Genomic DNA, 22,579 nt, shown 5'->3' on the forward strand with positions numbered 1-22,579 from the left:
CTTCCAGTTCATAACACCAGTTGTTACCAGCTCTGCTAGTGGTGATAAATTCACACACCTTGGTTTAAAAAAAAAAAAAGAAAGAAAGAAAAAAAAAAGAATGGATGAATTTTCTCTTAGGCACTAATTGAACTATAGGCAAGGAGAAGGATAACAGTAATTAATTTTAAATATGCCTGGTTGGGGGTGGGATTTTGGCCTCTAGTAATACCAATCTTGCAAGAATGTGTTGCCTTTAACCATGATCTTCAAGCAGTGAGATATATCTGAGCCTCAGGACGGTTCTGTCTGGAAGATGGGTTTCCAGAGAGAACAGCAAGCCCCTCCAAATGATTCTTATCCAGCCCCCACCGGAGAGCCTCACATCTTACTGTCTTGCAGGTGGCTTGAGGCAATGGACAAAGCAACCCATCCTGTCCGCCAGGTGAGGTATCCATGGTATTCATCTCAGCTTTCATTCTGCTTTTCTCTCCCGAGGGGGAAAGGATCAAGTCAGATGTCATGCAGTTCACCCTAGGACTTCTCAGATCTCTAAAAGCTGGCAAAGAGGATTTTAAGCTAACAGGGTTTTCTATTCAGATTCTATGAGGGAACTTGCATTCCTGCTGTTCTTTTTATTTTCGTGAGTTTGCGTGACATTTCTCTCAGTGAACTCGCTGGGTAGTCACAAATTGGGGTGGGATTTCCGTTTCACATAGAGCAGTCCAGGAGGTTAAACCCCTGCTTCTGTTTTCTTTTCATTCCCTAAGTACAAGGTCTCAGGGACGTCTTGGGACAGTGCTGGTGGCTGAGCGGCCTCTTAGAAAATGAATGTCTTATGTTCAGAATTAGTGTTCATATCCTTGTTTAGGATGCATACTAGCCCACCTTCCGCAGCTCCTACCTGTGCAAAACTCCCAGACTTGACGCAATATACTTTTTAAGTTAGGCTTGACCTATAAAGTGATAGCTAACTTCATGAGATCAACAGGTCACTTTAGCCCCTAAGACATTTGATACCCCACTTTCCGAGCTTTCACTGGTGGGGGCGAGGGGCTGGGATTGCTTTAATACCCAATTATTTAATTTTTATGCTATGAACAGCATTTCTAGTAAGGTTACAGATTACCTTTAAATATGCTCATTTCCTTACAAAATGCCAGACAAGCAAAAAGGTATTTACAATCCATTATCTTCTCTCCCTATCTTCCGGCTCTTGTACATTCAGGAAAATCTGGATTGTTTGAGCTTACATGTACTGCCCTGTGTCCTATAACTGTCCTTTCTGAACAATCACTGGCATCATCATATGACAAACAGCAGGACTTGTGTTTCATTTTACCTGGAACACAATGCTCAATACACTCATCCATCTCTCCAATGCGTCATCCTAATGAGCCTGATATTTTTCAGAGGGATCTCTTCTGCTAATGCACTCAGAGCATCTATAGCAGAATGAAAAAGGAACACCCAAACTCCCAGCAGGCTTCCATTTCACAGCAAAGAATACAGTCAGCTCTGCATCCTGAAATCTTGTGCACCGCCTTGTTAAAACGAAAGAGCAAAAATGAAGCCAAATAAAGAAGCGAAACTGGCCAGCACTTGGCAGGGCATTATGATAAAGAGATAAAGCACTGTGTCCTCTGCCTCAGGTCAAGTTACGGGGGAAAGCCTGCCTCTCAGGCCCGTGGACCCACAGCTCCCACCGCCCTCCCCCGCCCGAAGATCTCAATTTATCATGACCTTCCACATCATTGACCATGAGAACCTAATACCAAGGCTGCCCTGGGGCATGTAACTTGGTCCTTTGTACAAAGGGGAATTCTAAAGTGAAGCAGGAGCCAAGGGCTGCTGTTAGACACAGTAGACATGCCAGGAACAGGGCTCAGGGGACAATCCGAATGGCCAGTGAAATAACACATTGGGACCAGCATTTATAGACAGGGCGTAGACATAGTCTTTGCTGGGGTGCCCGTTTCCACATCCTTTCTACATACCACTGATACTCTTTTGCTTTCCTCGCACTAGAATAGAAACCAAAGAGAAAGGATGTCAAGGGGCATGGAAAGGAAGAAGTTCTCCATAGCCCCTGGATAAATTCAGGTTTTCTAGCGAGTTGCTCAAGTATTCGATTGCCTTAGCAACAGAATCACTTAGGGCAGTGCCTTCTCTGAAGTCAAATAGCCTTTGTGCTGGTATCATTGGCTCTGGGAGTCAGGGACCACCCGCACAGGGCGACCACTCAGATGATCCCTTTGTGCTACACCCACAGACCCATGTCTGGGAAGATGTCACTCTGCACAACAGTAGCCTTCCACCCCTGGCTATCAAGAACCCGGAGTGCCTGGGCCTTTTGCACCAATTGGACAGAAGCACAGATATGTGGGTCCAGCACTATTGCATTCTGAAGGACGGCTGCTTGTACCTCTATGCTAGCATTCGCTCCACCCAGGCTTCAGGTATGGACTCAACTTTCGCTTGAAATAATAGTCATTACAACAATAATAGTAGTGACAGCCTAGCTTTATGGACCTTTTACCAAGCCTTGTACTGTCTATATTACCTAAATTAGTTCATTTACTAATTACTACTAACTATTTAAGGATAACTCATTTGGTGAAAAAAATCCAACTGCAAATAAAATGCCAATAATCTCTTGTGTCAAAAATTATAGGAAGGCTACGGGTGCCTGGCCGGCTCAGTCGGTAGAGTGTGTGACTCTTGATCTTGGGGCTGTGAGTTCAAGCCCCATGTTGGGTATAGAGATACTTAAAAATGAAATCTTTAGGGATGCCTGGGTGCTAATTAATTAAAGATAATTAGTTCATTATCCAATGAAGAGATACTACTATTATTCCCCTTTTACACATAAGAAAATTAGCTGGGGAGTCTACTTAGCTTGACAAGATCACAAGTAGTCAACAATGAAGCTGAGATCTCAACACAGCCAAGCTAATTCCAGCTCCTGTAGATTTCATCCCATGCTTTCATTGCCTCAAAAAACAAAAAATAAACTCCTTCATTCTTTTGGTCACTGATGACATTCAGAATCAGTGGCAATAGCTTTTTGGGGCAGTAACTCCCCCTTCAGTATTCCCAATGCTGGACAAGTGAGTAACAAAAATAACATTAACTGTCAATTTTTTTTCGGGCAAGTTACTTAACTGCCTAGAACTTACTTTCCTCATTTGTAAAATGGAAACACCTATATATTTCACAGGAGTGTTGGAAAGATTACATGAGGTAACTGCTATTAGGGGTTGCTCTATATATAAAGCCCTTCTATACAAAATGTATATATCATATATATTGATTAAATTGTGTATTCTAAAAGCTGTATGTACAAAATGGGTATATAAGCAATATAATTTAATAAAACAAGTATGCCTGCTTTCAATAAGAGAGATTATTTTTCTTGTAATTTTTAAAAGATTTTTAAAAGCTATTTTATTTATTTATTTATTCATGAGAGATACACAAAGAGAGAAAGAGAGGCAGAGATATGGGCAGAAGGAGAAGCAGGTTCCCTTCAGGGAGCCTAATGTGGGACTCGATCCCAGGACTCCCGGATCACAACCTGAGCCAAAGGCAGATGCTCAACTGCTGAGCCACCCAGGTATCCCTAAAGATTTCATTTTTAAGTATCTCTATACCCAACGTGGGGCTTGAACTCACAGCCCCAAGATCAAGAGTCACACACTCTACCAACTGAGCCGGACAAGCACCCCTAGCCTTCCTATAATTTTAGACAAAAGAGATTATTGGCATTTTATTTGCAGTTGGATTTTTTTTCACCAAATGAATTATCCTTAAATAGTTAGTAGTAGTAAACATCCTGGAATCTCAGTCACTTAATAATTTTTTTAACATTAATGCTTATTTTTATTTAAGCTAGACAGCCATGCCAAGTTGGAAGTATCTGGTGACCATTTCAGCCTCCTTGGAAAGTACGAAAGAAGTACAAGGCGAACATCACGCTATGTTCCATTTCCCTTCATTCAGGATGAGCGATACAGTGATTCTCTTTCACTTACTCACCTTTCCATTTGAGAGCATCACAACATAACCCGAAATATTATTCAACTATTCAGAGGGACCCAGCATCTCTAAGCACTTCCCGAACAGGCTGTTTCTATTCAATACCAAATCCATAGTTTTAAGTACCTGATACCAGGATGAGAATGAAGGTAAACAAAACAAACCTCCAAAGCAGTCATGGACTGGGATTTTTGTTATAAAATATCACTGCAAGGGTGCCTGGGTGGCATAGTTGGTTGAGGGTCTAGCTCTTGGTTTCAGTTTAGGTCGTGATCTCAGGGTGCTGGGATTGAGCCCTGAGTTGGGCTCTGTGCTCAGGAAAAGAGTCTGCTTAAGATTCTCTCCCACCCTCTTAGTCCCCCCGCCATGTGCAAGGTCTCCCTCTCTTTCTCGCTCTAAAATCAATCAATTAGCTAGCTAATTAATTTATTAAAATAATCACTGCAAAAGTCTGAATCATTTTAATGACTGAATCAACGAAGCTCATTTTTAAGAGATTGTTTCCAGAGATAGAGAGGAAATGTTTAGGATGGAATGCTCAGCTCACTCCAAACTGAAATACCAGACCCCTAGGGCCCAGAGGCCTCCGCGTTTAAAACAGTAATGACAGCCCTAGGTGGCTTCCCTGATTCTGAAAAGTCAGAGGCCCTACTTTGGAAAGTCCTAGTTGGAGAGCTAGAAAATGGCTACTAATAAATGGCCTAAAAATAAGAACAGCAAAAGCAGAGTTACCATTTAGTCAGTATAGTTTTTGTACTGATCCCTCTGTTAAGTGTTTTTTCTTATCATTTCATTTAATTTCAATAACCCTCCTATGAGATAGGTTACTATCACACCTACCACTAGGGAAACTGATGCTTGGCAAGGTTATATCATTTGTTCACATTCCCCTGGCTAATAATACATGATAAAGATAGAATTTGAACCCAGGTAGCCTAAGTTACACCAACAAAAAGAAAAAGAAAAAGATAGGGAAGAAAAAATGGACATCTTCTTTATATTCAGCTCCAATCATTTCACACATCTTTCCAGAACCTTCCAAGGTTCTTTGTTACCTCCAGAGCACTCGAGAGTTTTATATTGTGTCCCAAAATCCTTCTCTCTGGTTTTCTTTTCCAATCCTTGTGTTAGAGCACCTTGCATTCTAACCAAACATGGTCATGTTCTATTTCCTTAACACACATGTTCTATTTCCTTAACACATCTTCTTTTTTCTGAAACACATCTTTGCTTGTGCTAGTTCCTCCTCCTGGAACCATTCTATACCTACCAATTCCTCAACACTAGTTGGCCGGATTCCACTGCCCTTCAAATGCTTATTCGGTCACCAGCCATCTCTGCTATGGTGTTAAGCAACCCCATATGGTCCCTGACAAAGCATCCCCCCTCTCTGAACTTCTACACTTACCCATCTTGTGACACTTATTGCCCTCTACCTTGTGCATTACCTCTAGATGGCCATCTTATCTCTTCTAAGGGACCATATGCTTCAAAGATGACTCTATATTTATGTGTTTTTAATGAATGAACAATCAAATTACTGCAAATGGCCATCATTCCCATGAAGTGTGAGTAGTTTGTCTTCCCCTCACTTCATAGAGAAAGGTTAGAAGATTAGAAAGCCAATTCAAAGGCAAAACCAGAACTCAGGCCATCAAATGTCTAGCCCTTTGGCTATCTCACGCCCTTTCTAGCCCTAAGAAGTCATCTAATTTCTATCTATTTTTAAATTCCTTCCTTGAAAATATATCATTTTGTGACTAATAAAAATATTTAATCCAAATCCATTCATTCTTACCCAGCTGTACATCTTAAATATCCCTATGTCCACAGGCCCTCCATTTCTAGCTTCAATTATCTTAAATATGGATTAAAAGAACATTTTCTTACTGAAATTCCAAAAGAATATGTTATATCTAGGCCATGTTCTAAAATAGAGGCCTGTGATTTGAGTTTTACATGGTTTTACTCTTTTTCAAATAAAAAATACAATTTGCCTGAGCATGCACCTTCTTCCAGAAAATGCACTTTCCTGCCACCTCCTTCTCACTGTCATTCTGACAGCTGCTGGGTCCGGATGGAAGCTCTCGGAGGGTTAACCAGCAGCTCGCCCTTCTTTAGCATGAAGGGGCTGGGCAGGAGCTCTTCTGGAGTGCTTTACCCTTCCCCAGACTGGAATTTTGAGCTGAGGTCTACATTCTTTTTTGGAAGAGTCTTTTCCAGTCTTGTACATTTTCACATGCATCGTGACCTGAGGCTCATAGCCAATGATATGGCACCAGGAAACCCAAGCTAGCATGGAGGCATATCCAAATCTCCGGTGGGAAGTTCCCAAAATAGAAATGTCTCTCTCCACTGTCCATTAAGAATCACTGCCCTGGGGAGCCACATGGTCTGTTTGGGTTTTTGTTTCTTTTTTTGGTGGGGGGCGGGGGGGTGGTTAGAGAACTGGATCAACTGCTCAGGTGGGTTGGAGGGAGATAGTTAGCATGTATCACTGAATGCTTCCTATGTGTCCGGGACTTAGATAAGCATTTTATGTTCATTATCTAAAGCCAATATTTGCAAACCACCACTGTTATTGCCCCATTTTATGAGAGAAACGAAGGCTTAGAGAAGTTAACTAACATGCTGATGTGCCCACCCCCTGCTGTTAAGTGACAAAATATGAACAAATGTCATCCAAATCCTATGCCCAAACTCTTAGCCATACTGCTACAGAGAGCACTCTCTGCCAGAAACAAGTCTCAAACAAGTAGTCTCTGGAATTTGGCACATTGACTGCCATAGTCACGATCCGTGTAGTCCAGCTATTTATCACAACAACCAGGAGTTGTGAGGACAGGCAGTAGAGAAATTTACCGAGAATGGCTGAACCCATGCTGTGCCATGAACAGGCACTAAAATAAATCAATTAATCAATAAAAAATAAAATACTCAGCTTCATGTAATCATTTCTATATGCAAGGAATTAGAAAAATTATATTCATAAAAATTATACAAAGTCCTAATACTTATTTTCAGTTCTTCTGGATGGATGCTAAATGAATGACCTTTGCGCTGGTCTGATCTATTAATTCCTCCCCTCCTTGTACTGTCCAAGTTCTGCTTAGCTCTTGCATATCTCACCCTTGTTTGGTTCCTTGTTCTCCAGCACTGTGAAGCAGGCGTTGGTTGCTATTTATAGCATTAATCATCAAACTACACGTTTTTACCCCATTACTGAGTCATGCAGTCAACGTAGCAGGTTGCGACGAGTACTTAAAAACACAATAGAATAGAATTTAATTGAATAGAAAATATCATGGTACATCACAGTGTTTCACAAAACTTTTGGGCCAACTGTATGAAAACATGGAGAGCTCTGTATTTATTAACATCTTTGGATCACAGCCAAAAAGGTTGGAAAATATTCAGGTACAAAAACACTGTCTCTTTTACATACGGTACCTTAGGGTATTTAAAAAAGGTTCTTTCCTTTCAATTATCCTTGTCCTCCGCCTACCAGATTAGTTGCTATGTTATTAAGACTCAGGCTTCTATGACCATCACTTCTCAGACACATGACCCCACCCCACCCCCCAACCACAGCATCTCAGTTGCCTTACTCTTTTATTTCCATTTCATTTTATATTGATTTTATTCCAGTGATTTCTCTTCTTGATGAGAGATCCAGGAGACCTCCTATGCTATTTCTCACTTCTAGACGTATCTGTAGTATTTGGGACATGACCTACTGGCTCTAACAGTCACCTGAGGTAGTGAGGCAATCCTGGGAGCCACAAAGAGAAGGCCGGGAAAGATAACAGTGAGATGAGGGGAAAGTACATGTGGCTCTAATTTCCTGTGAAAACCACATTAGATGCGAATCTCACATCTTACTTCCAGCTAGATAAGTAGGCCTCTAATGTGTATTGTCAGGGTTGAACAAATAGCACCAGTCAGCTCCCTGAAGTCCGTGCTTACTGTCAAGGAAAGTGCTCATACCCTAACGATATGCATTACTGGCTTGCCTGGGCCGGCTAATATTAAAAAGCCACAGTGTGAATATTCCAGAAACCCTTTAGCCAAATGCCTCTTCATAGCCCTCAAGCCCCATGTCATTCACCATGTACTTGATGATTCTTTTCCCTTCTCTCTCTCTCTTTAGCAAAAGCTGAAAGTAACAAATCGTGACTGTTAACTATTGTTCTTGAATAAATCACATCAAGGTCTGTGTGTGCTCCTCAGACATATTTTACATTATTGCAACAAATGGAACACTTAATGCTTGCAAGGTTCTTGTGAGAAATTTCTGTTCAAATGTTGTGCCAGCTTGCTATTTACTGCTGCTACTTAATCCAGAGAGACTGGCCCAGTGAGGTCACCTCAAATGAGGTAATGGGGTTGCAATTGGATGTCTTTACTGCCAATCATTTCTACCCTGTAACTGGTTAGAAAAGGGGTCAGGAACTTTCCTGTTTGTGGCGCACATCTTTTTGGACAAAACTTTCTATCTGTTCTCAAAGAGGGTAGGGATGGGAGAGGATATTCATGTCTGCTCAGACACATGAGAAAGGGAAATCTCACAAGTAGAAAGAAGTCAGAAACCAGTGCAGTAATAGAAAAACTTTGTACTACTATTGGGAGAAGAGATTTAAGACAGCAAACCTATCCGTGGATATGTCTTCAGGTGGCCCTTAGTCCTGAAACATCTAGCACATTGCTTATTCCACTTCTAGTATATACCCCAAAACATAGACCTGTGCAAAAATTGTACACAAATATTCATAACATTATTCATAATAGCTTAAAAAATGAAGAAAATTCAAATGTCCTAATGAGTAGATAATGAGTAGATAAATGTACTAATGAGTAGATAAAATGTGGTATGCCCACACAATGGAATATCTCTTGTCGATAAAAAGGAATGAGGAATTGATAATATGACCTAGCATGGATGAACCTGGAAAACATCATACTAAATGAAAGAAGCCAGTCACAAAGACAATATATCGTATGATTCCATGTATATTGAGCACCCCAGGAAAAGCAAATCCATAGAGACAGAAAGGAGGTTAGGTCGCCTGGTGTTAGGATGGGCCAGCAAACGGGGAGTGACTGATAAATGGACACAGAGTTTCTTTTTGAAGGGAAGAAAATGTACTCAAATTAGATTTGGGTGATGGTCACACAACTCCATAAACTAAAAATCATTGCTTGCACACTGCAAATGTGTGAATTTTATGGTGTGTCCATTAGCACAAAGACAGCACTCACTCTTGGATTAGGGTAAACACCATTTTACTGGGGCCTACCAAAGGGGGGAAAAATCTAACCATTTCTAAAATGAATGCTTTCCTAGAAGTTGGCTTTGAAATGGGCTCTTTTTAAATGAAAAAAGTTTTTAGTTTAGCATTGCATCTAAACCCCCTCTATAAAATAAACACATTTTCAAGTCCAAACACCATTCTTTAAAAAAAAAAAAAAACTATGGCTTCTGGACGGTGTGCAATGGCACCAAATATAACTAAAAGGAAAATGAAAGGAGTCGTATGTAAAGGGACTCAATTTTCCCTTCCCAGTCCCTTACTGGCATAGGATAATTGTCAGGGAGAGCAGCGACCCAAGTTGGATTTTGGTATTTTGTTAGTATAGGGCACTGAAGTGGATCCTGGGGCGGGGAGTGGGGGATTAGAATAAGAGTTAGCAAGAACAAGGAAGAGATTCAAGCATCTAATCATCGATAGGAGATTCGGTTATACCTCAGAGCATCGACACTACAAGACACAAAAGGTTTTGCTTTTTCAGCATCTTCCTCCAGACTGATATGCTCTCCCTACCCCCCAAATAATGGAAACAAAATTCAGGCCAAACAACATATATCCACTAACATGGATTCAAAAGATGACGGTGAAGAAATTATCTTCTAAAACCAGTCATTCATTCTCATTTGAATTCAAGTTGGCTCCCTCATATCACCCTGTGGGTTCATATTTTAAATGTGCTTTGCATATGCACAAAGAAGGTGAGAATCTGAGTTGGTTTTAGAAACTGCTGGCAATCTCATTATTCAGGAAGGGTGTCTTAATGGTTTTGTCCAAGCAAATATTACTTAATTTTCTTCTAGTGTGATAGTGCAGGTGTCACTCTTTGATACCAAGAAATTTATTTCAAAATGTGTCCTCCAGGCAAAGTAGATGGTTTAGACCCACAGTAACCCAAAGGCAAATACTAAACATGCAGTGAGAAGATCACAAAAATGGAAATGGGGAAATCCTACCTCATTACCAGCCTTGCCATTAATCATTAGTGGAGGCCCTTCAATTACAGACTCTCCTGAGTCTCAGTTTTTTCATCTGCAAAATGAGACACCTGGATTAGAAGTTCCTGCAGACACAAAATTTTCTTGGTGCTTTTTCAGATTCCTTTTCTCCATCTTACTCTTTCCCTATTCTTCTCATTTGCTTTTTCCTTTCACCCTCTGTAGGTGGCCTGTATTTACAAGGATATAGGGTGAACGAGCAGACCCTAAGCTCCAAGCAGTCAGTAATTGAACTCAAACCTCCATCTGAAGAGTTCAAGACTTTCTATTTCTGTGCAGAAAATAAGACCGAAAACCAACGGTAGGTCGAGGCCTGCATATTTCTTTTTCTTCATCTGCCCTGACAAGAGTCCTGTTAGCAAAAGTCTTGACTTTCCAACTTCAACTTGCATCTTCAGTTAACTCTCTCCCTTTTTTTTGCATCATCTCCATAGTTAATATTCCTCAGGATTTTTTAAATTTAATGCATAGAAGAGTCATCTTCTATGACTCTTCCAGAAGTACTTTTTTTAAGAGGAAAAGGATTCTACCATTCTTCCCAAGATGGTGGCTTAGACTTCAACACAAAAAAAAAAATCTACTAACAGTTATCTGTAAATATTTCAAATTATTAATTCAGATTTGCTGCTTTACCTCCTTTTACATAACTTTATTGATATGCTCATTGGAATTTGGTCAGTTGTTTGTTTTTTTTATAAGCCACTGAAGGATATAGAACTCACCTATATAATTCAATATGTTCACTATCCAGCGTGGCATGTACAAATGGGCGCTTGGGTTCATGACGGCTTGAGGGAACAAAGGGCGGTATGGTCAACAGAGACAAAACTATGAGGCAGAGGAAGTATTCTCTCAGACTCAAAGGATCCTCCTCCATCTAATTTCAATCCCCAAGACATCCAGTGTCCTCCATCTCCCATTCCTATCCTCACCTGCTTGAAGACCATCCCTCACCTCAACCCAATTGGGAGACGCTTTCTCCCAATTGGGTTAAAAAGATCAATAAAGAAATTCAATCATTTATTAAAACAGGGGACATGGTAAAATCTTCAGGAGTATTTACCAGAACCAAATACCTTGCTTTAACTCAAAGAAATAAAACTCTAAAAGTAGAATTTCAGGACTTCCAGCAAGTAACCATTTAGGGAAGGGAAGAGTCTCCCCAGGCCTTCTCCCATTATGTAAACCCTGTCTGCTCCACTCATTCCTAAGGATAGGCTGGAGTGGGAGGTTAATGAATATAGAATTGCTAGATATTTTGCCAAGATCTCTTTCCCTGGGCTGGTGCTACACAATCTGGGTGGCGGACTAAGATGGTTCCTTTGAAGGTAAGGCTCCAGTTGTCATATTAGAAAAAGGGTCAATGAAATGAACTCCTGTCTGATAAAATCAACTAGCTTCTCTATGGGTGGAGACCAAATAGTTGAATTTCACTGTCAAATCCATATGTGGACATTATCAATAGGAAACAATACTGAGTCACTAGAGAACTGTTTCAAAGCATAAGAGCAGTTTCACAAAGTGTGGTTTGTGGAATTTTGCCTTCACAAGATGCCCTACTCCCCAAAAATAGTTATGTAAGCTTAAGAAATGATACAAATCACATTCCCCTCTCAGAGAATCACAAAGCACATTGACTTATTCATGTTCCTGACACACTGTGCTGGAAAGAATCCTAGTTACGTCTCTAGAACTCCTACAACCATAGTGTATCTGACCCAAACCATTCTTTAAAAAATAAATAAAAAATAAATAAATAAATAAATAAATACTATTAAAATACCCTGAGAATAAATTATATATGGTACATTTTATAAAACATCATCCAATAAAATGAAAAGAAGGGAGTGGAAAAGGGGGGAGCTAACCTGCAGAGTGTGCTATGAGTACAAATGCAAAAAGGACTATTTTTCCCTCGTGGCAATATTTGATTGCTATACATTTGACCAACTGAACTTGAAATTTAAATAGAAACAATTATAAAAGCCCCATAGCTCCAGTGATCACTATTTACAGACATCGCACCTTCTTCTGATCCTATTTACAACATCAGCATAGTTTTATTTCTTTGCTACGTCTGTATAGTCCACATTCGGTGTTTTACCATTTTGTTCAGTCCAAACCAAAGAATCAGGGTTTACTATATTAATTTCAAATTAAATCACCCAGAGAAACAATTAGGAAATAAATGTGAACGATTTTTTTTTAACATTTCACCTTCCTACCGTTCAACCATTTTTTTTTTTTTTAATGACCTGTCCTGCACTGTTATTTCTACAGCTGGATTACAGCTCTGAAAATGTCTATCAAAAAGTGGCTTCCTTTGCATCAGGCTATTCAAGACTTCATGAATCGACCTCTAGAAGAGACTAGAATGTGAAAGAAACCCTAATCTTAAGAGAAGGGACCCACAAAATCATCACCAACCAATATGGGAAGAAACAAAAATATGATTTCATTATATAGCATTCAACTGAGCATTTCTCAGATACACTAAAACTTTGTGGTAAGATTATACTTTTGTTTTTGAACCAAAGCACGGAAATCTAACCTGACAATCTATAACAATATTGTTAATACCCCCACATTTTTGCCCATCAGGCTGTAAGTGTTAGCATCAAAATATAGTATGTCCCTTACCCCTGTCTTTTGAAAGCATAAATACAATAAAAGTTGATTTATTTTCTCTTTTGTATTCTTTGCTAAATGCTCCACTCTGTCCATTGACTGTAGGCTTCCTAGAATGCCTACAAGCCATGATGTGGAAAGCTGATATTTGGAAAAATTAAGATCACAGAAATGAAATGGCTCAAATGGTGAGTAAACAATTCAGCTAAACAAGGTCCTCTCTGTTAGGTTATCTCACAATGGACTGGCCCAAGTGCCTCCAGGACTTCCCAGATGACAGAAAATAATAACAATTATTGTTATAAAATAAAGAAAGAATTAGGCTAAATTCAGGGGAGAAAACTCAAAGGCATGCATCATCTTACTATCTGAATTATTACCTGAATATCGATCGGTCACACTGCAAGGGGAAAACACAAAATGAATCAAGAATGTCCTACTCTTAATCCTGGAAGTAACATTCAGAGAGATTCAAAGGTGAATTCTAAGTATCGACCTTGTGTCTTAGTGGAATGATCCCAGTGTGTATCCATGAAGTTGGAAGTCCCATACCTTCACTAATGGAACATGGAAAATAAATTTCAGGGAGTTCAACTGTCAGCTTCAAGTGCTCTGGAACAGCTTCTGACAACAACAAAAAATTTGAGGCCTTGCCTTTTCACAAAATAATAGTATTTCGGAGATTGCAAGACCTTTACAGCTCAACCCTTTATAGCTGAGGCTCTAGGAGGGAGTAGCCTGTTGAAGATCACATAGGTTGTTGATGGCAGAACTGGGACTGAAGCCAGGTCTTCATCTCTCCATCCAGTGTTATTTCAACTCATCCTACAGCCCTTCATTGTGACCAAGGACGTGGTGTGGTTTCACAGACACAATGGAATCACCCACTTGCCAAAGTTGTCCAATACTTCTAGGCTTTGCCTGGGAACCGAAACATGTTGATTCCAGCAATATAGCATGTTTCTATCTCCCCAGTCTCCTAAAGGACTCCATGTTAATTCAAATTATTCTTTACAGAGACTCTTAAACATGAAAAAGATATGAAAATTCAAGCCATTCTTCTATACTCTTCACCTCCGCCCCCCCAAAGAGACTGTGAACTCTTCAAATAGATGGCAACAGCTTGCAGCTGTCGTTCACCACAACTCACATAAAGGAGGCCTGTGAGTGTGTGAGCATGTGCTACTTAGTTCCCGTATTAAGAGGAGCTGCACAGATGAGCCCAGGCCCCCAAAAAAGACATGCTGTAATACTCTAACCAACTTAATACCATAATCAAAAATATTCAATTAACAATAACAGATAACCCTCTGTTCTGACAAAGGTCCCTTTGTTTTCCCCATATTTGCCATGATAATAATGAGGTCTTTCAGCAGGGGCATCATCAGTAATGTTCATGTCAGAAGCCTGGAGCTTTCTACATCCGCTCCCCAGTGGAACACTCTGCCTTTCTGGAGCTCCGCCATGGAATGCACAAACTGTGCCGTTACCAGGCAGCCAGCTAGTGACCACAGCCAACTGTAACACTGGCACAGAGCTTTCCCCTGAAGGAGAAAAACAAAAGCAACTACCTCAATAAAATGTGAGTGCGACTTTCCCCAAATTAAGCAGTCATTGAACTCATTTGAAAGTGATTCAAAGTTCAAAGATACTCCTCAAAAACTACTGTTGTTGCTCCTGGAAGATTCTAGAGATCTAAACAGTCCCATACATTATGCAAAAAACCCAACCAAACAAAAGAACCCACCGGCAACACTGGGTGTGAGCATTTTTAGGTGGAGAGAATTTTAAGCTTTTATATGACTTTCAAGGGTTATGTGACCCAAAAAGAACTTCTTAGTCCTACGATTAAGAATATTTTTCAAGATCCACAAGGTTTCCATCTTTTATAGAGCTGAAAGGAAGGGGAAAGTGCAGGGCTAGGCTTCTACATATGTACTACCCCACTGCCCATTTTAGGATTAGCCCACCTTTTGGCAAATCGAGGAGAACTTGCCCGGAGTCTCATGGTCAGGTAGTCAATAAATGTTCATTGAGCACCTAATGTGGGCCAAGAACTGTTGCCACCAGGATGCTAACATGAAGGAGAGGCAGAAAAATTAAAGCATGTCCTCTGCAGCCACAGGGCCCAAGTTCAAATTCATTTCCTGGCTGGGAAATGGGGCAGGCTACTGTACTCTTTCTGCTTTAGTTTCCTCATCTATAAATGGGGCTAATTACAGGATCTTATGAGAAATGAACAGTGTACAGAAAGCCCTGGAACAGTGAGTAGCCCCAGGGAACTCTCAATACGATTATCCATATTGTTAGCAAGGCGTGTCAGCTGGCTACACATAGACCTCACATCCCTGTAGACTCTTCCCGAAGGAAGGCATCTTGTCTCCTTCACCTCACTACCTACAGATGGGGAAGATGAAGGAACATTTTATCAGAGTTTCCACCTTAAGAGGACTTCACAGAGAGGCTGTGAAGTAGAGTTTCAGGCTTTCTGGGTCGTATGCCCTGTGGTATTTCCTGTTCAGAACCCTACAGTCGCGAAGACTGGCCTACAGTTGTCAAAACTCTGCTAGCCCAACTCCTTGATCAACATGGAAGATTTTCCATCGGTATTCCTAGAAGCCCTAAACTAAGCCCAGATTGTTCTCAGGAGGTCCCTGATGGGCCTAAGTAGTGTTGGTCTCACTCCAATTCTTGTTCTGCCTCATTTGTTGCCTTAATGTGCTCACTGTAAAGGAAAACCCCTGGACTGTTCTGTACTTGGGAATTACATTTAGTGAAGATGAATTAAGAAATATCAAAGCGCAGGATGATTTAAGAAAGGAACGCTACAGGCTATCAGTCTAGTTCCTTATTTGCCTTGCCCACGTAGCCTGAGAACAGGATCTCAATGATCCCTGATCTCCAAATCACCTCTCGAGCGTCTTCCTGGGCTTAGAACAATCTCTCCCCACCCGCCCTGACTTTTGAGAAAAAATACTTTCTCCAGAGGTTTGGCTCACATAGCACAGTTCTGTTTTCTATTCTGATCCATGCAGCAACCATGTAAAACCATTTCAAAGACACGTCCACAGTGGGATGTAAAAGCATATATTTTTTTTTAAAAAAAGTAACCACTCTAACAATACCTCACAGCTCACATATACAATATTTATGCATGTCTATTTTTGGTTTTAAAATATCTCTCATATGTTTCCAAACCTGTTTTTTTTTTTTTTTTTTTTTTTTTGTTCCAACAAAGCAGGAAAGAATATCCAATGGGGGAAAAAAAAGACAGTCTCTTTAACAAACGGCGTTGGGAAAATTAGAGAGCCACAGGCAGAAGAATGAAACTGGACCATTTTGTTATAGCAAACACAAAAATAGAGTGGAACCCATTCTTGAGCAGAGATTTTTCACTTCAGGGACTCTTCGAAGGCTATGAATACCCAGGATGCATAAGCAAAGTTCTGAATTATGCTAGTGGATTATTTGATCAATCTTTTGAAGAAGAGTGGGGAGGATCGCACACTTGTAGTTATTGGTTTGATGACTTCAGGGAGGTGGGAATATGTCTGTCTGACTTACTGTCTTCCCTGAAGCTAGCACAACACCCAGCAATCCTTAAGCATTCGATATTCATGTGGTAAAAGCGTAAACACATGAATCTAGCCATTGACCTGAGCACAGATGAAAATTAAATCTGCTACTTTTGAGCAGATGTGGATTCTGAGTTGGGTTAGGACTTTAAGGATCGCTGGTTGCAGAAAGGTTTGGGAGAGAACTTGAGCCTGAAGCTCTCATAATTATGAAGAAATGCTGGCATCTATGGAACCTAAGGCAAGAATGCACCCCAGAGGCAGCCTCGGTGGGTATGGAACCATAGGAGGAACCCCAGGCCATCATCTCTCTGTGCTCTTACGCTCGTTGTGTGTCCACTTCACCCTCCTTCCTCCCTGCAGGTTGACTTCAGTTGGTACAGAGAATGAATGCAGGAACTGGGGTCAAATCCCAATGACAGTCATAGCCTCTAACCAGCAGCCACTCATGAAGATTGTCCACCCCCTTATTCATAATGTGGGCAGCCGGAGCAGAAGGCAGGTAGCCTTCGGAGCAATCATAGCAAGGGCCAACACGTTAGGCTGAGCTACTCTGCCTCTCACCAGTAACACAGGGCCTACACAGGAGACCCAAACTCAAGAAGGAGATCTCTCCCTTGCCAGAGATATTGGAGACTCCCCAGTTCAGAAGCACTTGCTCCCACATAGCAGTAAATGCTATCCCTCCGCTCTTGCCAAGCGCTTGAAAATTATGTCTCTCACTTTGGAAAGTGTGAACCCAGACTGTAATCTAGGCAGCTGCGGTTCAAGTCCAGCTTCTGTCATTTGCTATCAGAGTCTTGAGAAATCGGTGTGACCATATAATGTATAATCTAGCTTCTAATCAGGACATTTTGAGAGAAGATACTTATTATTATTATTTTTTAGATTTTATTTATTTAATCATGAGAGACACACAAAGAGAGGCAGAGACACAGGCAGAGGGAGAAGCAGGCTCCCTGCAGGGAGCCCAATGTGGGACTCGATCCCAGGAACCCAGGATCATGCCCTGAGCCAAAGGCAGACACTCAACCACAGAGCCACCCGGGTGCCCCAAGAGAAGACACTTCCAGTAATTGTATGGAGACAATGGATATGAGCAGGGAACGTCTTGGGCAAAGTAAGACATATGTCATCTTATGAATAATGTACAAAATGGTATTCTCTGCTTCATCATCCACTAGGAGGAACATGATTTTAGCTCACGACTTCCAGTACATATGTTCTCAGGTCCAGTTCCCCACGAGAGAATAATTTCTCTTTCAATACCACTTCTAAGAAATTCAGAGAGATCAATTACTCATGACCAAGAAGGTGGGTTTACATCGTAAGAAAATAGATTCTGGGAGCTCTCAAGCCCTAACTCTGTGTGTGTTTGGAATGAAATAGGAAGAGGAAGAGTTGCATTTTCAGAAAAAATGGAATCTTTGGAAAGCCCCTGGTTGAGATTTTATCCTACTTCAGTAAATTTAATGGTGTAGAGGAGGTCTAGAAGCCAAAGAATTCCCATTGAAGTGACTCTAGAATTTAGTGAGTTAGCCTGCTACAGTCCGTGGATGTTTGCAGAAGGCATGAGGTTCCTGGGTCAGAGATAGGACTTTATTTTCCACAGCAAAGGCCGCCACTGACCCCCACTATTAACCTGCAGCCTGTGACACTTGTTCCAGCTCTGTCACGAACTAGCTGTATTGTCCTTTGGCTTTTCAAATATTTAGTCTCCTCACCTTTATTTTTGTGCAGATGCAGCCCCAAAACAGATTTCAAAACCAGTTTACTTAAACGACAGTCCTTGAGAAGTTATTGTTCTTTCCTGAGGTCATAATAGTATAATCAACTACCCCATGCTTTAAAAAGGTCACTATGTCACATAATAAATTTCAATATAGTGTAAGACTATGAGAGAGGTATAGTAATCTGGAATTAAAATTATGAATATAAAACGAGAGACCTCTTTTGGTAGACGCTGTTCAAATAATACTGGATTCAAGCTTGACCTTTTATAGAGCTGCACCACGGTGTTGATTCAGCAGCAAAGCAATGAAGTGTCACGCCGCAAACGTTGAGTTTGAAACAGGAACTCTCTTGGGTGAATGCCACCGAACCACACCAAACCCTTTATGTTGCTAAAGTCCCCCTCTCAGACAACTTTCCAACTGATTATACATATTTGTCCTTTATGCTTCATCAGTTTCTCAACTTGTAGATATAAATAAAATGTTTTGCTTAGTGAATCTGCTCAATTGTAGTCACAGTAATTATGACTTTATTTTTAAATGATCCACGCTGTACTTTTCTGTGCTGTAAAGTAAATTAGAATTTTGTTTTGGGGAATCTTCTCTCTGTTCTTCGCAGCAACATAAGGTAAAGTGATCCAATACTGTTGCTCTACTCTCATATGGACTTTTCATCCCCGGTTCCTTCACCTTCCTCTGGAGTGTTATTTACATGTGAAATCTTGAAATCTGACACTAATTGGACCAATGGAGTTACATATATTCAGCATTATTATATTTACTAGTTCTTTCAGCATTCTTATATTTACTGTGATTTAGTTAACTATGGACTTCCACAAATATATACTGATGATAGTTTCCATTCCCCCACCCTTATTTTCATAAGACCATCTTTCATTCCTTTGAAAGGCATTTGTGCATGTGCACACGTGCATGTGGCTTATCATCTTGTTGAAAATCTTACTTAGAAATCCCTAAGCCTTCAAGGAAGAGACATTTTAAATTCCATGACAGGATTTTAATTGAACAAAATGTCCCTTGAAGCATGGTAGCAATCATGGGGGAAACCTTCTATTAACAATCCTGAAAAGAAAAGTATTAAAAGCAGGAGGTTCCTCTTCACCTATGGCTTCCATTCTTCAGGGCATAACTGTGATGTTTTAACTCCAAGATATAACTGCTTATATCTGGTTTGAAATGCAGCTTAGAAACTTGTATACATCAGTTCAGCTAAAGAAGTTACAGGTGCTAGCCAATTCACTCTTAGAAAGGTGAAAAGAAAGAGAAATAGTTTTAAAATTTTTGAATTTTTACTGATAAAAGCAAATACGCTGTGTCAAATAAGATCATTTCCCCATCACATCCCTCTACAAAGTTTAGTGCTTCAGAAACCACGTAAAATAAAATGGTCACCTGACAACCCTATATGGAATTTTTTTTCTTATGAATTTTGGTAATAAAAAGCAATAGGCCATCACCCAATTGATAAATAATCCATCAGGTAAAAGTGATGACCATATATTTAGTCCAAAGATAAAATTGATTTTGAAAATTTATTCAAGGAGTGCCTGGGTGGCTCAGGACCTTGATCAAGCCCCTCACTAGGGAGCCTGCTTCTTCCTCAACTTCTGCTGCTCACTCTGTGGCTTCTCCTGCTTGTGTTCTCTCATTCTTGCTCTCTCTCAAATAATAAATAAAATCGGGATCCCTGGGTGGCGCAGCGGTTTGGCGCCTGCCTTTGGCCCAGGGCGCGATCCTGGAGACCCGGGATCGAATCCCACATCGGGCTCCCGGTGCATGGAGCCTGCTTCTCCCTCTGCCTGTGTCTCTGCCTCTCTCTCTCTCTGTGACTATCATAAATAAATAAAAATTTAAAAAAAAAGAATTTAAATAATAAATAAAATCTTTAAAAATAAATAAGTAAATAAAAATGAAATAGAATTTATTCAGGGGCACCTGGGTGGCTCAGTCAGTTAAGCATCTGACTCTTGATTTCCACTCAGGTCATGATCTCAGGGTCATGAGATCCAGCCCTGCACTGGGCTCCACATTCAGTGGGAAGTCGGCTTGAGTTTCTCTCTCTCCCTCTCTCTCTGCTCCTCCTCACCATGTTCTCTCTCAAATAATAGATAAATCATTAAAAAGTCTATTCAAAAATTTAGCTCTGTAGTCATTCATTCACTCATTCATTCTCAACATATGTCAAGCCCTGGAAAACAGTTGCCTGGCACACAAGATCTCTGTGCTCGTTGAGGGGCTGACCCGCTAGTGGAGGAGTCTAGCAGTAAACTAGCAATAAAATAAATCGATGGATTTAATAAGTACAAAAAGTAATGAGTGCAAGGAAGAAAATAACCAGCTTGCACAGAGAGAGAATAAAAATGATGCTGGTCAGATAAGATGGGCAAGAGAGGTCTATTAAACTGAGATCCAGATGATGAGAAGAAGTCCCTTTGGGAATAGCTGCATTTTGGCTGGAACAAGGAAGACAAGTGAATTATCAGAAAAGAGTTTATAGATACAAGTTTGCTGACCATGGAGCAGGAGCTTTGGAAGCACAAGGGACCAGGGAGATTGAGTCAGACGGGCAAATATACTGAGCCCAGAATGGGGATGAGGTAATAACGGATACCTGAGGGGCTTGGCCTTCAGACCATAACTGCGATGAACTGGGAAGGGGACAGGACTGAATGGATTATAATCAATTCTTAATTAAAAGTAAGCATCATCCTAACACAGAAGTCTCACATATTCAGTTAGGTGATATGGCATCCTAAACCTGCTAACTAGCTAGTAAAGCACCGTTATTACTCTAATTGTGATGACATAATTTTGCATCATCATTTTCAAAACATGAAATGTGCTACATTTTGCATGATGTGTTCTTGACACTACCCAGTCCCTAAACTTGTTAGGCTGGATATTCAATGAGAGTACAACTGGGTGCTGGTTCCCTACCACTCCTGGAATTTTTACCACTGATCAATAATACATTGTCATAGAATAGTTTCAGGATAGCAAAGAGTTATTCCTAAGTCATTTTTCCTTACTCAGCAAATATTTGACTCAGTTGATTATTGCCAATGTTACAGGGTCTTTTAATACATTAAACACCTTCATGAGCTAGCTTTGTCCTCTTCCAAGACCTCAAGTTGCACCCCTAAAACTGCCAGTTTTCTCAAAAGATCATTTTTGTGTGTGTGTTTTTCTAAATAAAAAATAACTCAAAGCACAAGTCCAAAAATCATAGGTCAATTGTGTCATAGACAATGGACATTCAGTATACTCTTTTGTCACATAGTAAAATACTTGCTTTGTGCTGAAGCAGAGACAAAAAAAAAAAAAAGATAAGTGAAATCATAAAAGGAAACTATGATGAAAAAAAGGTGTAAATACCTATCCTGACAGTAAAGGATAAGGAGACTCCAAATTATCTGAAACGTAGACCTTACTATATGATCACTATGACCCAGAAAGAACTGCCTGGCCATTTATAGGTGAATGTGTTGAAACAGGAAAGAGAGACTCAAGTAACCACTTCATCTGACATTTACATCCTTTAAAAAGAAAAAAAAAAAAGGGAAAAGAATGTTTTTTTTTAACCCTTAATTTCAAAATAAAGACACTGAAATCAGTTGGAAGCTATAAACTCTAGTTGTCTGGAGGTTACCTGAGAAAAATGGAGTTGGAGACACTAGCCCTTTATATAACAGTAGTGATCTGAGAGGCAGAGATTTACGGAGAGAACCTTATGGTATAGCAAGAAACTCTTGTAAATAATGTAGAAAAGGTAAAGAGAAGAGAAAAGATGGTGATGTTCAGAGAATTGCAGTAGGTTTCTTTTTTTTTTCTTTTTTTTTTTTTTTTTTTGTCCAAAAGAACTGAAGTCCATTCACTCACTGACAGAACCATAGATTGAACCCTGGCAAACCAGAGCTCAGTCACAAAATGGTGAGTTCCTGACGTTCCCCTTCTGAAGGACATATATCCCCAAAGCATAATGACTTGGTCACCAGAAGCAGGAGTTCTGCTATGGGAATGGCTGTCGTACTTCAGTTGAAAAGATATCCAAATATTAATTTTCCCAAAAATCCAAAGGCTACTGGCCTTGCATTAAGAGTCTATAACGACAACAATGAGAGCAAGAATGCACTCTGAATTTGGGGTAGAATGGAGCCTACTCGCCTCAATGACAAGCTCGTTTTTCTTGCATAGGACATGAGTGACAGGAACTGTTATAATTTCAGGCACATGGCTGGGAAATGCGGTAAGTAGTAAATGCCTATTTCTAGAGGATACTGACCTTCTATTTCACGAAGGAG

At 40.3% G+C, this 22,579-nt stretch overlaps 1 protein-coding gene across 1 annotated transcript in view; it reads left to right on the forward strand.

The window, feature by feature from the left end:
- Positions 1-13,016, forward strand: part of LOC144292425 (uncharacterized) — a 100,620-nt gene extending 87,604 nt beyond the window's left edge. Inside the window, exons 9-12 of the mRNA XM_077862659.1 lie at positions 382-424; positions 2,252-2,438; positions 10,487-10,622; positions 12,602-13,016. Coding sequence (XP_077718785.1) covers positions 382-424; positions 2,252-2,438; positions 10,487-10,622; positions 12,602-12,701 — 466 coding nt within the window. The 3' untranslated portion in view covers positions 12,702-13,016. The remainder of the gene's footprint in view (positions 1-381; positions 425-2,251; positions 2,439-10,486; positions 10,623-12,601) is intronic.
- Positions 13,017-22,579: the final 9,563 nt, after the last annotated feature.

This window comes from Canis aureus, chromosome 2 (genome assembly GCF_053574225.1).
Source record: "Canis aureus isolate CA01 chromosome 2, VMU_Caureus_v.1.0, whole genome shotgun sequence".
NCBI classification, from domain to species: Eukaryota; Metazoa; Chordata; class Mammalia; order Carnivora; family Canidae; genus Canis; species Canis aureus.